Genomic DNA, 15,015 nt, shown 5'->3' with positions numbered 1-15,015 from the left:
GCAGTTGGATATCATATAGCTTTATGTTACAAGAAATATAGCAGAATATTCCGATAACAGCTTAGTTATAAAATTAAGTATAGCTATTTGCTACTTCGACATGAAACTATATCTTGTTCTGATTCGAACCCGTTCGGTCGCGTTTATGGCTCGGTAATAAGTTTATATTAAGTTCGTATGAATATAATTACATTATGAATCTAAATACATAATTGGTGACAAAAGTAGACAACTTCTTTTCTGACTTGTGAAAGTGATTGAGTGAATTTAATTGTAAGACGGAAGAAAGTTTATTCTACATGGTTTAGGTATTATTTTTTTTTGCCTTGTTTTAAAATCTTGCCGAATAATCTTTTCAACCAGTACAAACAAGCGTTTTTACAATGCTTAGTATGTAAATTGTAAAATATGTTGATTTTGTAAATATTACATGTATATATAAAAAAAAAAATTAAAAACTTGTTGACGGTACAAATTAAATTTTATTCTCATTTACAATAATAAAAACTAACAATAAGAACAATTGTACCACTTCATTTTTTAATTTTATAACTGGACCATATTCTTGTTTAGACTCTTAATAATCGCAAAACCAATTGCTTTATTTCTTAATATTAATTCGTCGTTATTATTTTTATGTTAGTAATTTTAGCATAAATTAGTTGACTAAGGCTCTTAAAAAGTATAAACACGCGCTAAGTTTAGAATTTTATTTTAAAAAACATTGTACTTAATCGATAACAAACGTAATTTGTAATGAATTAAAGTAGTTTTAAATGTAGAAATAATTTAATGCTTTCAAGCTAAATGTAAACTTTATGCCGATGGCATTTCTACTAGTTTAGCTCATGAAAATAATGAACTAAACGAAATTTTTGTGCCTAGAAATTTAGATAATTCAGTTTTCACTGTAGATATTAATTTATTGTTAACTAATATTTATTATTGCGTCTAAAACAAAATTGCTATCTTTTGTTCTGCTAGTTCTGGTGATTTTTTCGGTGTCATCGCAATTAAGATTTTGTTATCATTGAAACTTGATAGCAGAAAAACGTGATTTTTACACCAGTATACAATTTTTGTAAAGGTGTATTCCTCATCTGAAAACATTGAAATAATGTAGGTTGACTCTATATATAAATACATAGATGCGGCATTGTGGGCTTAATATATTTTATTCAATAGCACATCTTATGATGCGCAGAATATAGGCCCAAAGAAATTTTAAAGTCAATACTCTCGGGACCTCGGGTCGTCTCACTCTTCTTTTTGTGTCGTTTTTGTTTTCTCTGCTCCTTGATATTTCGATATAAACTAAAGTGATTTTTTAAAGTTTTATGACGAACGTGCTAAACATGAGTTTAGAAATTCTTATTTAAGTACGGTCACTTTCTCGTACTAAACACGATTAATATTATTTTAAAAAAAACACGCATTAAATTATAAAAGGGAAAGAATAATTTTTATTTTTTACCCTGAAAAGTTATATAATTGCTAAAGATTAATGTATAAATTGTAAACAAACACAAAACTGAGCGATTCTTTCTTATACATAAGTAGTACTTTTATCAGTAGTATTTTGGCAGAAAGTATATTAATTAAGTTTATATTAATCAGAATGTATTAAATTGAAAATTTTAGTTAAATAGAAATTTGAAAAAAAAATACGACTATTTGCAGAAACAGAAGTGTCATTATTTATTATAATTAACAATTATATTTTACAATGTTTAACTTAATTTTTATAACTAATTTTATATATACGATGACTTGTTCACATAATAAAGCTTAGAAATTAATTGTGCTTTACTGCTGTTATAAAGGAATTGAAAAGTGACCGTTTTTGTGGTCTGTGCCTGGTGCCGTCTGAGTTGAATGTGGGCTCTTTTTATGCCGGGACGCGTTTGGAACCTTGTAGCTTTAAATAGAAGGTTGCCATTATAAGGTAGCTTAATACAATATTATTGTAGTTTCTATCAAATACAAGCTCTTTTGGCATTCTTCTCATGGGGTACACAAACGATAATTTTAAATGATTTTACGTGGATAATAATATGAACTAATGAATAAAATCAATGAACATAACACTTAATGCAAGTGTAAAAGCCATGCTTAAAATTCGCCAACTATTTAAGAGCGAAATGCATTATGTAAAATTTTCTCTAACTCTCAATTTTCTTTTCATTATTGTCTTCAATATTATCTATACTTGATATTAATTTTGTATATGTTGAATAATATATAAATATGTTTTTGTTAAGAAAGTTATTTATTCTGACCATAATGACACTTCGGTGAAATATATTTCGGCCAAATGTCATTTGATAAAAAGTTTGAACACGATATTAACTAAAATCATCGAATTCTTTTATGGTTTTTATTACTAATTTCGGGTACATTTTATAAGGTATAAACTGTATTCCAAGGCAATAAGCCTGCGGTTTAAGAGGGTGTAGTTGTAGGGCAGGGCGAATGGGTGTGCCACCTGACCTAGATATGTACATATTTCATATTATTAACAGACACTGAACGTTACTGCTGTTTGTTATCTTTACGACCTGTGACATACAAGGTTAAATCATTAATTGTGATAATGCGAATAAAAAAATGTTATTTTAGACGGTGTCTTCTCTAGCTCACGAGACTGAATTAATTATTGTACATAATTCGTTCGACTCTATTGCTGAATAATTAACTTATTGTCTAGCATAGTGTCATTGACTGAATGTATAATAATTCAGTGACGGCAGAATATTTTTTAACGTACGAATTTCATAAAAAGTTGCTTTTGGTGATGATGTCAGCGATGACGTCATTTGCCAACAATATATAGGTAGTAAACCGGTCCTGTCGCAGCCGACCTCCATTTATGCTAATACCGGTCCTCGGCAACACTCGTTCCTAAAGGTTATATCAAGTATAAATATAATGGTAAAAGTAGTGCAAAAATAATATTTTCAATATCGCTGACCCATTCCCATTTCAAACTTCAACAAAGTTGATCATGTTTAAAAATACGAAATGTTCTCACTATAACAAACAAAATGTAAATGTAAGTAAACCAGTTATAGTGTATGTTTTAACATATTGTTAAACTTGCTTTATTTAGTTTTGATTGTAAAATTAGGACACCGTTCTTTCCATGTCATATTTTTTAAATTAATTTAAATCGCTTTATAGCATTGTTATTTTCGGTTGTTGTGCATTAAGCGAGTGGACGGTCCCCGTGAACTATGTACGATGAACCGATTGGTTATTAGCTAATTACTCCATTAAGCCGTAGTCAGTATGCCAGTGCTACTAGCAAAGGATACCGTCGAGTGCCGCTTTGGTTAAATTTGTTAAATAAAACCTAATCATATCAGAAGTGTTGCAGGAGTTTCTTCCTCCAATTCTTTAAGCTCGAACGTTTTCCGTAGTAATGTTAGCAGGTGGTAGCAACCAACCAAGTCAACGTTCAGTACTCTCGGGCATGTTTTACTCGTAATGCTAAACGTCTTCTGGGTGACAGTCTCTGGGGTCTCATTATTAGGCGATACAGTAGAAGGTACGGGCTCGGCCGGAGGCTCCCAAATCTTCCAACTTTGATATCTATGAACAAAAATACTTAAGATAAGCGCCATCGGGACCCGCGAAAACTGAAATGCTGTTATGGTAGTAGTGTTACTCTAGATTAAAAAAATGGTTTTCTGGCCCGGCCGTGTTAGCTCTCGTTCCCTTCACTGTCGGTAGCCACTGCCCAGAATAACAAAATTGTTAATGAAATTGAGACAGTGTAATAATTTTACGTATTACAAACTTAAAATTATGAACACAACAATTCTCCTTTTTTGCATTAAATCATCATTGTAGCTGTGTAGATAATTCTTAAATAACATTTATTGATATAGTATTACATTTAAAACTTTGTTACTTAACATTGATATTTGATCAATAATAAACAGATCTTCTGTGTTATACTTATAATTTAAATAATTGTTTTAAATTCCGCTTAGTAGTATAAAGGTTTCGAACGTGACTTTTGTTTTTTTTTTTCCTAAATTAGTAGCTCTTTTGCATGTATTATCAAGTATATAAGCAAGTTTTCCAGCCATGCACATTCTCATATTTTATGTAAAATTTACAGAGTTCGAAATCTAAAATTTGATATAATAATTCCACTCGAATTTCACACACACACACACACATTCTGCAGTTGTCAATAACATCCTGGTTTTCCTAAATACCGTTCTTTAAGTACCGAGGTTTAATAGAAATATTCGAATTCTATCAAAAGTCGGAACAAGACCAAGACCACAATATTTTAAAATTTTATAAGTATTGTCTTATTAAACAATAGACTTTACGCATTAATTGTATTTTGAAAACCCTATTAATAATAAAAAATAATTGTACGATAAATGTTACGTAATACTTGAAACTAAAATTTTGCACTAAGTTTATAATAAGCACTTCCGCTGCTGTAATAAAAAATGGCAAGCCAAATGTTATTAACATGGGTTATCGTCCGTCCGCTGAGTTTTTGGCGGCATGTTTTAATAAAAAAACCCGCTATGGTTTTCGTTTAACGGATATATCGTATACATAATTATATTTTAATAACTGTATTATTAAACACGCAATATTAATTGATATTGTTCATTGCACATGATTTATTTGTTATAAAACATTTGATAAATTTTATGATAGTCATAAATTGTATTATCTAAGAGGAGTCGACATTTGTATAAAAAATGCTTCTTAGGAATACATATTGCTATTATTACTGTTGCAAACGATCTACGCTTGCTTTTGTTGACGCATAACGTCTGAATCATTTAACAGAAATAGAGAAAAGTTTATTTCTATACACCTGATTTTTCTTTTTGTTTACAATATATAGACGAAAAGTTTTTTAAAGATCCATTTCTTTTTATAATACTTTTAAAGCCCAAAGTAACCCATACAAGTAAATTTCATTTGAGCCCCACTAAGTATTACAGTGTAATGGATATCCATCCTTTTTACTGCAGGTGGAGACTACTAGACTTTGAATTATATTATTTAAAGGAAATAAAATGATAACAAAACAGTCACTTCGGACCGATTTTAACCGTCCTTGGCATTGATAAGTTTTCGTGTTTCTTATTACATATCCAATCTAAGTTATACACGAACGATATAACATATAGGTTGATTGGTTATAGATACAAAAACTTAAATGGTTCGCTTGTCAGTAAAAATCTTAAGAGATTTTACATCTATTTCTAATCAACCTCGTATAAAGTGATCACTCTGAAATATGTTACATTAATATTTTTATTCTATAAGAAAGCGACAGGCCAGTAACTTCAGACTGTACAGTCTGCAGGGACAGACAGTACAGTCTGAAGTTACTGGTTAATATAAATAATAATTAATTTTAACAAGATATTTATATTCATTACGTTATTTAGTACTTTACTTTCTGAAACCATAGATTTTTAGGTTGGGTGTACCATACATTAATTGGCAGCAAATAAGCTATACATTGATCCCTTTAAAAAACCTTTAAACTAAATACATGTTAAGGCAATAGCTTTAACTGTAACCAATTCAAATACATTGGAGACAAATCTAGTCCTTATTCTGCAAGTAAAACACTACTGTATGATTAAATCATTATAGGTAACATAGAGAACAAGATATTTATGTAATACGTATATATTTTTACACTATATTAGCGTATTCAATTTACGTAAATATTAAAATATTAAACCGTTATTTCATTCACTATTTGTTGGTCACCGGATGTGATTAACTTATGTTATTTAACGCAAACTACCATCGAGATGTATTAATCATAATACCAATGAATTCAGATTTTTCTGAATTCATCAACTTGGTAAGAGTTAATTCTTAGACGGTAACGAAGTAACTAATTATTTTATCTGTTCATTGTTATATCAATAAGGTCTATACAGCGCATAAATTTATTTGTGATTTTTGTGTTTTGTTTTATTAAACCAAATGTGATACTATAACACAACAACAAACATAAATATATAACAAATTATACTATATAAATATAATATATATATATATATATATATATATATATATATATATATATATATATAAATATTTATATGTAATATAAATATATAATGAAAATAACACCAATTGAGTAGTAGTCTTCTAGTGCCCTCTGGTGAAAGGATAGGGTTATATAGGATTCCTACCCATTGAAACCTGTCGGTGGTCGTCCTTGAAATCTTCGGAGGTGCCCCCTCGAGGATTTCCTACCGAACTCGCAGGTATCCCTCAGTACTTTGCCAAGACACATCCCGGGGGAAGCCGAGTCTTCCCCGTCATGAGACCACTTCGCGTTGTTGCCCTTCTCAACCAGCAACCACCAACTTCCGCAAACCGATGCCCTTTCAGTCGCCTCTTACGATAGATAGGGAATACCTTAGCCCTTTTCTAATGAACCCGGTCTAAAGGGTCTAAAAAAATGTAACCTCAATAGACTTTTAATAACTTGTAGGGTTATTTTATACCTAAGTTTTATGCATAAGCGTTAATTAAAATTGATATTCATGACAATTTCAAAGAAAAGGTACGTAAGGTACTAAGTTTTATGGTTACATGTTTTGTTCTATTTTATTCGGCTTAAAAAATCTTATTTCGTGTAATGGATATAATCACATAAATATCTTTTTTACGTTACAAATAAATTGCCTTTCTGTATTATTATGAATGAAATCGATCGAACAAAGGTTATCTTAAACGCACTATACATCACTTTTAATATATGTAACAGCAAAGATCTTCATAAGAAGTATTACGGTTCTACAGATATGTCATACTGTTTCTATTTATAATAACGGTCTGCGATAAAGGTTGCTCCGTGGAATACTTAAATTGATATATTTTGCGTTTAATTAGTCAAGTTATATTATAGTTAAAGTTATTCTCATCTCCTATTAAAAGGTAATAATTCAAAAGATATTTTTGAGAACATTCTGAATGAAGAGTTTGAAAATACATGAAAAAAAGTTATATTTTATGTATATGTTATAATAAAAAGTTTGGTATTAGCTGTAAATGCGTAAATCAGACAAATCATCACTTATTTATTGGTGAAATTTACAATTTTGATAAAATATCTGAAATTCTATAATTGATAGACATATAGGCAGCAATTTACTTCCAGGAACAAACAGTTTTGTTTTAAATAAAGGTAATTAGAAATTAATATATTTACCAAATAAAGATAATCTTGGTAAAGTTAACTTTTCAATGTTACGAATACAACGTCCTTATGTCCTTATATCGTTTATAATTTTCTACCATAATTTAAATTAAAGTAATAAAATATGATAATAAAAACTCACAAATCTAGTAGAAAAAATGTAAAAAATGTTCAGGTAAAACTCGCTTAGATATATATATATATATATATATATATATATATGTGTGTGGTATATACACACAATATAATTTAATTTTAAGTGCGAATAATGTATACTTTTTAAGCGCCGTTGACGATCAAAGATAGCTTCCGATGAAGTAACTGTACGTGACTTGAACATTGATTCTTTTTTGTCATTGTTATAAATTGCTCATATTTTATCTTAGTATCGATTTCTATGAGAATATCGATAAGAATATATGAAAAAGCATTAAACGAATCAAAATATATTACTTTCAAATAGAAAATGATAGCTTTTTCGTTGGAATTAGGTTTTCCGTCCAGATACGGCTAGTGTGTAACAATTTTTGCAATTTTTTAACTTATTCACAAGGCTATGTACCGTTTTTTGGGCAGCAATGACCTAAATGGCAACACTAATTAGGATAAATTTTATCAATCTTTTTCCTTGTAAGTTAAAAAGTTTATTATGTTCATTTAATTTTAAGGAACCTAAAATATTATATAACGGTATTAAATAAAACTGTGCATTTATTTATAACATTATTTCAAATATTCTTATTAAATTATTATCCAAAAGAGATTTTTTAAAAAAAAATATATGATACATGTTGTAGGGTAAATGATAATTTTGGATAACACAGAACGTAAAAAGAGATTTTCATTTCCCCGTTTTGTACAAAATTCCTTATGAAGTACAAAATTCATTGATGTATCCAAGTGAATCGGTTGTTAATAATTTATAATGCAGTAGTCATAAAATAAGTTCTCCCACGTGGTGTTACATGGTGATACAGCCTTGGTCAGAGAAACGCAGAAACATAGTAATAGCCTAATCATCTGTAGTCTTGAAGGCACCCACGCCATATTTGTACAGATAAATAGTCTCAGGCTTATATACACTATTCTATACTTTTACTGTACGCATTAAAAACTTTAATGAAGTTATTTGTTAAAGTTGACTATTTTTTTTATCAGAAGTGCGCCTGAAAGTTTGTATTTTATTATACTACCGTATTTTTGTCAGTTAATATACTACCGTTCTTTAGCCTGTTGTTTTATATAAAACATTGCGTAATTAATGTTCAAATATAAATAACATCTTATTTTAAATTACATCATGTGTTTAGTTTTTTTTTTTTTTTATGAAAAGCGTACAAGTCAAAGGCGCGCGTCGGTCGGTCACGCAGCGGCGATGGACCTTCGTCGGTTATAGCGATGACGGCATCGACCACTCCCGACAATGTGCCCTAATTTTTTTAACGATTTCGTCTAACTAAAAAATATAATTGGGAATGTTACAAAGAAAATAGTTTTTTTTTTCAAGTAATATATAATTTAGACAAACTGAGACACGTTTTTATGTATTTAAAATTTCAGTATATATTTTAGAATGAATTACATGAGATATTTTTATATTTCTTTATTAGTAAAATTAGTTTTACGGAGTAACTACAACAACTTTATGTATAATATTATATTTTAACAAGCTGTATAACAGCTTGTTACGGCAGTTGTCTGCTGATGTTAACATCCGCTACACACTACTTATCCGATTAAAAGCAAAGTGTAACGCCTTCGTACCACTATTCACGGTTCTCTGCTTTGTACATCAGAAGCATCGATTGTTTAATTCTTAGAAAAGCTGAATGTAAGAATAGATTTCTATTATATTAAGTCGAAACGTGGTGTGTTCCCATTTTCCAATTTTTTGAGCCTTAAAGCAAGTTTTTACTACGGTACCCTGTATATTTTTTTCTACGGTATACACAACACTTACCCACTGAGGTACGTGACGTATTTTGGAAAATTAGTCGCGAACTATGTTACGACACCTGTGCCGATCTTCGGCGATGTGTATTGTTTCGGCAACTGGGGTATCGAGCGTAGTTTGGACCTAATCGGACCATCGATCAAATTTTCCGCTAGATAATCAAGTTTTTCGATGTCGCTACACTCTTTCCAGGGTATTCGAACGAAAATCCGCTTTGTGCATATAGTCAAAAAGCGAGTACATACACCAATCGGTATGCAGAAATAAAAAAAATAAATATATTTAAAAGCAATATTTTTAAATAAAAACAAATTGACGGAAGAATAATTGAATTGTTGCTTCTAGTTTCTTCCCTTCCCTGTAAAAACGACACAGTTTTTCGGCACAATTACAGTTTTGTTATTAACTACAATTTGGTTGTTTTTATACAATTGTCCAATACTCTTTTCTAAAAATAGTAATAGAATCGAAGGAACTTATAATTAAAATATAACAAACCACGTGGTAAGATTTGTGAGTTTTCAATCTACGAAAGAACAGGAGTACAGAGACAAGGCAATCAACGATATTTGCGTCGGGTATTCAACAAATGGCTTACAAACATGCGATCTCGCTGTAAACGAGGGTCGATGGATTGAAGTTTTATGTTCTTAATGTCGCGTTCTAAACGGTTTTAAGTAATCGGTGTTGTAACTACACGCAGTATAAATATTAGGATGTTGTTTTGATAACTCACCACTTTAAAATTTAAGTTGAACTTTTTGTTTATTTATTTTATAATTAGTTGACTAACACTGCTTTCAATGTCATTCCTTTTTTGCCTAAGACTCATAGTTAATGTGAACTTTATTTTGAAATATTTATAACCGGTGGGTTCAAGCTGTGAATAGAAAGTTTTACATTGATTTAGTACCTTGACATAATGTCGCCGTAGACTTGGCCTATAGAAATTAAACTGTGTCATTTTGACGATATTTAGTATAATACAATTAATAGTTATTGTAACGTTAATGTAACTAACAAACTTAACACATCATGTATACATATTTCGGAAAATATATATACGCTCTTCGACATTTTAACAGTCATCAAATCTAATTTTGGTGGTGTGTTGATTAAATATGTTTCAATATCATTATTGGACACAGTGTAACATAAGGTTCTTTCATTTAAACCACAGAACGTCGAATTCTGGAAATATGGTTCCCCTATACATTTCAAAAGGTCCGCCTGGAAGCGGTCTGCGTCCAGCGTCTTTCAACAAATGCAAAATATGTTACAATAAAAGGATGAATTTTAATAGAATAAGGCTTGACTAAAACTGAATTTCCTGTCATATTCAAAAATTCAAGCACAATTTTTAACAGTTATTATATATAATATTTTATTAATACATTTAATACAGCCTGAATAAGCACAAAAAACCATGGATTAGTAACAACCACGGTTACGTTATACTCGTACAGTTATAACGCAAAGCGGGAGAAAATGCATTGAAAATTTTTTTTGTAATAAATATTCATTAAAAAATTCGAAACTCGCATGTAGACAATGTATGGCATAGAACTTGGGACGTTCTTTATAAAACTTTCGCCCATTCTTAATTCCTAGTTAAAATAAACAATATTCATTGTCAAATACAGTAAAGAATGTTGACATGATAATACATTCGTTATACTCGCATATAATGCAATGAATGGAAACGAAGCTTATTGACAAATTATTTGAATCGTGCATAAGAATTGTTATTGTTTACATTCTCTAACTATTTGAAATAACAGTTTACGTATTCGTATCGCATTGGCGGTCTGCCATGCCCAGTCGTGTGAAAGTTTTAGACGGCCGTTTTGTTTACAACAAGGCAACCCAGATACGCCGCCGTTACAAATGCGACGACGCTATGTAATATCACTGGCCGCATTGACCCGAAATTCAAATGACCTTCGTATGTAATGAACAAATTAAAGTTTTGTATAACGTTCTTTTTTAAATCTTTTAACGGAAGCCATACATTGGCTCATTCAAGTTCACAGATCCCGAATCCACGAACTGAATCTGTGCTGCTGTAGAAATTGTAATAATACGACCTAATATGAATGACAAAATATCCATATATTTAAACTTTACGAATAACATAAAGTCATTATTTTATTATTATAGTACTTCGGGCCTAACTAGCAATCTCAGAGCCTCTCAACGAGGCACGGAGAGGGCTATGCTTGTGATTTTTCTACGAGACCGTAATAAGTATTTATTACAGAAAAATCCCAAGCATAGCCCAAGCATCGTGTATACGAAGCTCTGCGATCCACGATTAGGAGGGTATTAGCGAGTAAAAATGTGGTGGGCAGACCACATGGAGCAAAAACAGATGGCCGCTATAGCTTTAAACCGGCAAGTGCAGCGTAACACGTCCACCCACAAGACGGACAGACCTTGTTATGGTCATCGGAAGACCCTGGATGCAGCCCGTATTTAATCGGCCGTATTACAAATCTTTTTAGATTTATGTCGTGCCATATCCAACCGCTGAAATGATGATGATGATTACTTTATTACGGCAAAAAAAAATTAAGTTTTCTCGACTTTGGCTTTTCAACTATAGTTCTATATGTTTTTTTTCCCGCCAAAAACACTTAAAACTGAATGGTATGTTAATAGTAATTCAACGTTATAACTTTATAATATTGTACAAAGCAGAAATTAAATAATTTGATACTCCTCCATGCTTAGAGATTGCTATGTAGAGCTCAAAGCGTATAGTACATCCAAGGAATAAAGCAGATGGTAGATTGGATTCATTTATTACATATCTGCGGTGACGGTTCCGCAATTAGCCTTTCGCGCTCTTGGTTGAAACTTGCCCACAGCGTGTGTCATCAACCGATCGAAATACTTGATCACGTCATTCCTTGACAACTATTTTAAAACGAATATAACTTTATTTCAGTGCAATTATGTGGGCGCGTATAAAATGACCGTGACATCGTTAGCTTAGTTATTACATCAAATCAATAAGTATGAACGATCATATATCACATATTATCAAATATTATATATAATAATAAAATTACAAATATTTCGTTAAAAATTAAATTTTAGTAACCTAGCTGGGTGATTATACCAGAACGGTTTTTTTTTGCAATTTCTTAATGTTCCACTCACATGATGTTAGGTTATGTTATATTTGTATTATATAGGAATATTAAAGCAAATATTGTTTCTTCTACGATGTGGCGGTTTTTTTTTAAATCATGACATTTTTTAAGTAATTTTGTTTTGAACTCACACATCTGTGAGCACAAAACTTTCAAACATTACTGTAAAATATTCCTTTGCAGGTGCAAAATGTACGAAAACTGAGCTAAACACGAATACGCGATAAAAACAAGAAAAAATGAAGCCGCTTATCAATAAGAATCTCATAACTCTCAAGTGCGTCCTGTTCTGTTTTCTGTCAGGTGAGTTATTTTTCTCATTATTTATTATTATTTTAATATTAATAACTTTTTTTTCTTGATTGCCTATATGCAGACATTGAAAAATTACATTACTGTTTATATGTCCTCTCTAATAATGTTAAATATGTTAATCATATTACACTTATTAAATTTTCAAATATTAAATTAAGTACATACATGAAATTAAAAATAACACATGTGCAGATTTGTAGGAAACGTTTTGCCTCATTTCTAAGCAATATACGAACGGTTTTAATTTTTTTTGTTATAAACTAAAACAATTTGTGTGCTAGCGTTATTTATAAACGTAAACATAGAGAAAATTTGTGTAAACTACATAGGTTCTAAAAAGTGGTATAGGTATTGAAACCGGTGTTGTAGGGCAGCACACTGCTTTTCAACTTTCCTTGTAAGGGCGATGTCAGTCTCCAAGAACTGAATGATTAAGGGATCACTCACCTCGGACATTGCCACTGCAATGCAGACCTGTATTCAATTTAGTATTCTAGGTTGTGAGGGTATTACTATCTGGATGAAGGATGCAAAAGTCAGTGTTTCTTTAAAATATTGTCAATTTAATTTGAAAATAACTATTTTTTTATAGACTTTATGGCATATAGGTCCGGAGTTCGGACACCGTATTACTGTGGCCTCAGGTCAATGACACCGGTTTCTCTTAATAATGAACTGTACTACATGTTTATACAACTAATACGTTTTTATAATTTAGTAATGGATACATTTTTTAAATTATTTCCGACAACTGTCGTTAAATATAAATTTACAATTAGTTAGTTAGTCAATAGTTTCTAGTGTTTCTTGTAAGGTTACCCGTACGGTTCCGGTTGTGTTGTAATTGTTTTTAGTCATTAATCTGTTTCAACTCTAGAAGATTTTTTTCAGGAGTTTGTCGCAAATAATATTAAATCATTCGTAACTTAAATTACGAATATTTTTAACATGTTACGGTTCACGGATAACGCAGGATGCAGGCCGTTTCCAACCGGTCATATTGGAAGTTCAGCAGTGAATAATTGTTTCAAATAATTGCGTTTTTAATATTTGTTCATAGATCGAATACAATTTTCGTCTCTATCAATTTAATATATTGATATTACAGAAGAATATTGTGTACTATACACATGATACCGTGTGATATGTTACAATCGAAAAAATAGTGACATTTTATAATTTTTTCGTTATGTATATTGGTATGTTTGTTTCCTTTGCTGCAGGGATAGGATGCATATATCCATTCCTGCCAGTTCACATGCTGGCGGTAGGCCTGGATCGCGCTGAAGCACGATTGATATCAGCGGTTGCACCTTGTATTGCACTTATTGGACCTGCGATATTAGGGCCTTTGATTGACAAGTGAGTATAACGGTAATCACAAAAATATATGTTTATAAAGTGCATTATTATGTGTATATATCAGACTAAATTAACAAAGCACTCTTTTAACCACCCTCTTATCAAATTACGTGAGGGACTCTTGGTGGGTTTTGTCCGCCTCGCCCTCGTTCAAGTGAGGGTGATCAGGAGAGGCCCGTGTCACACCCGATCGCCGAGTAGTCCTCGCTTCTTAAACCTACATAACACTTCACTTACAATGTTATTCACCTACACGAGTATAGTTTCTCATCGTGCGAACGTCATCGATGTAATTAGAACACGATCGTCCAAAGTATTTTTTTTAACTTACGGGCCTTTGTTTCCGTGAGCTCAATTTCGAGGAAGCTCCACAAAGCCTAAATCGACAAGTAGCATAACGTCAATTACATCAAATGAGTGACTTTTTAATTATTTTCCAGACTGTCGGTCGGTCGGGGATCTACAGGCGGTGGTGCTAGCCCAAGCGGTTCTGGCAGATTGTTACGGATCGTTACTGCTGTGTGCCTCATTTTAAGCGCTTTGTTTTACACTTTACTGCTTGCTGTACCTTATTCTGAACGACATGAGGTATGTAAAACAAAATATGTTTTATTGAACGATGTTTATTACAATTAATATTGCAAATTTAAAACATAATGTCGATTTAATATATCTCATTACATAATTCAAAGAAAATTTAATTTTACACTTAAAGGTTTTTTTTAACTTGAGAATATTATGGGAAATAAATTAACAGTTAACATAAACGTTTGTAATTGTATTATTTTAGGCACGGCGACCCCAAGTGCTGTTCATGTGTGACGCCGACGGTGCATACGTAATGCAGGAGGTGTGTACGGAGGGAATGCGTTGCAACAGCTGGTTGGGCGAAAAGGTAATTAAAACCTTTTTAACACGCGATTTCATTTTCCTCGTTTCAAATTATATCAATACTTATTGTATTTTAATATAGTAAGATCGTTAAAAGACTCTGAATCCAGGCCGATTCCAGT

At 31.3% G+C, this 15,015-nt stretch overlaps 1 protein-coding gene across 1 annotated transcript in view; it reads left to right on the top strand.

Annotated features, from left to right (window-relative positions):
- The first annotated feature begins 127 nt into the window (after positions 1-127).
- Positions 128-15,015, top strand: part of SP1173 — a 25,514-nt gene continuing 10,626 nt past the window's right edge. Inside the window, exons 1-5 of the mRNA XM_068772096.1 lie at positions 128-308; positions 12,509-12,628; positions 13,864-14,002; positions 14,443-14,590; positions 14,793-14,897. Of these exons, the coding sequence (XP_068628197.1) occupies positions 12,565-12,628; positions 13,864-14,002; positions 14,443-14,590; positions 14,793-14,897 (456 nt within the window). The 5' untranslated portion in view covers positions 128-308; positions 12,509-12,564. The remainder of the gene's footprint in view (positions 309-12,508; positions 12,629-13,863; positions 14,003-14,442; positions 14,591-14,792; positions 14,898-15,015) is intronic.

The sequence above is a fragment of the Battus philenor genome, unplaced genomic scaffold, assembly GCF_028537555.1.
Source record: "Battus philenor isolate CCGP_79_NKW_IND1 unplaced genomic scaffold, ilBatPhil1.0.hap1 SCAF_4, whole genome shotgun sequence".
Taxonomy (NCBI): Eukaryota; Metazoa; Arthropoda; class Insecta; order Lepidoptera; family Papilionidae; genus Battus; species Battus philenor.
This window is presented reverse-complemented; position numbering and strand designations above follow the sequence as displayed.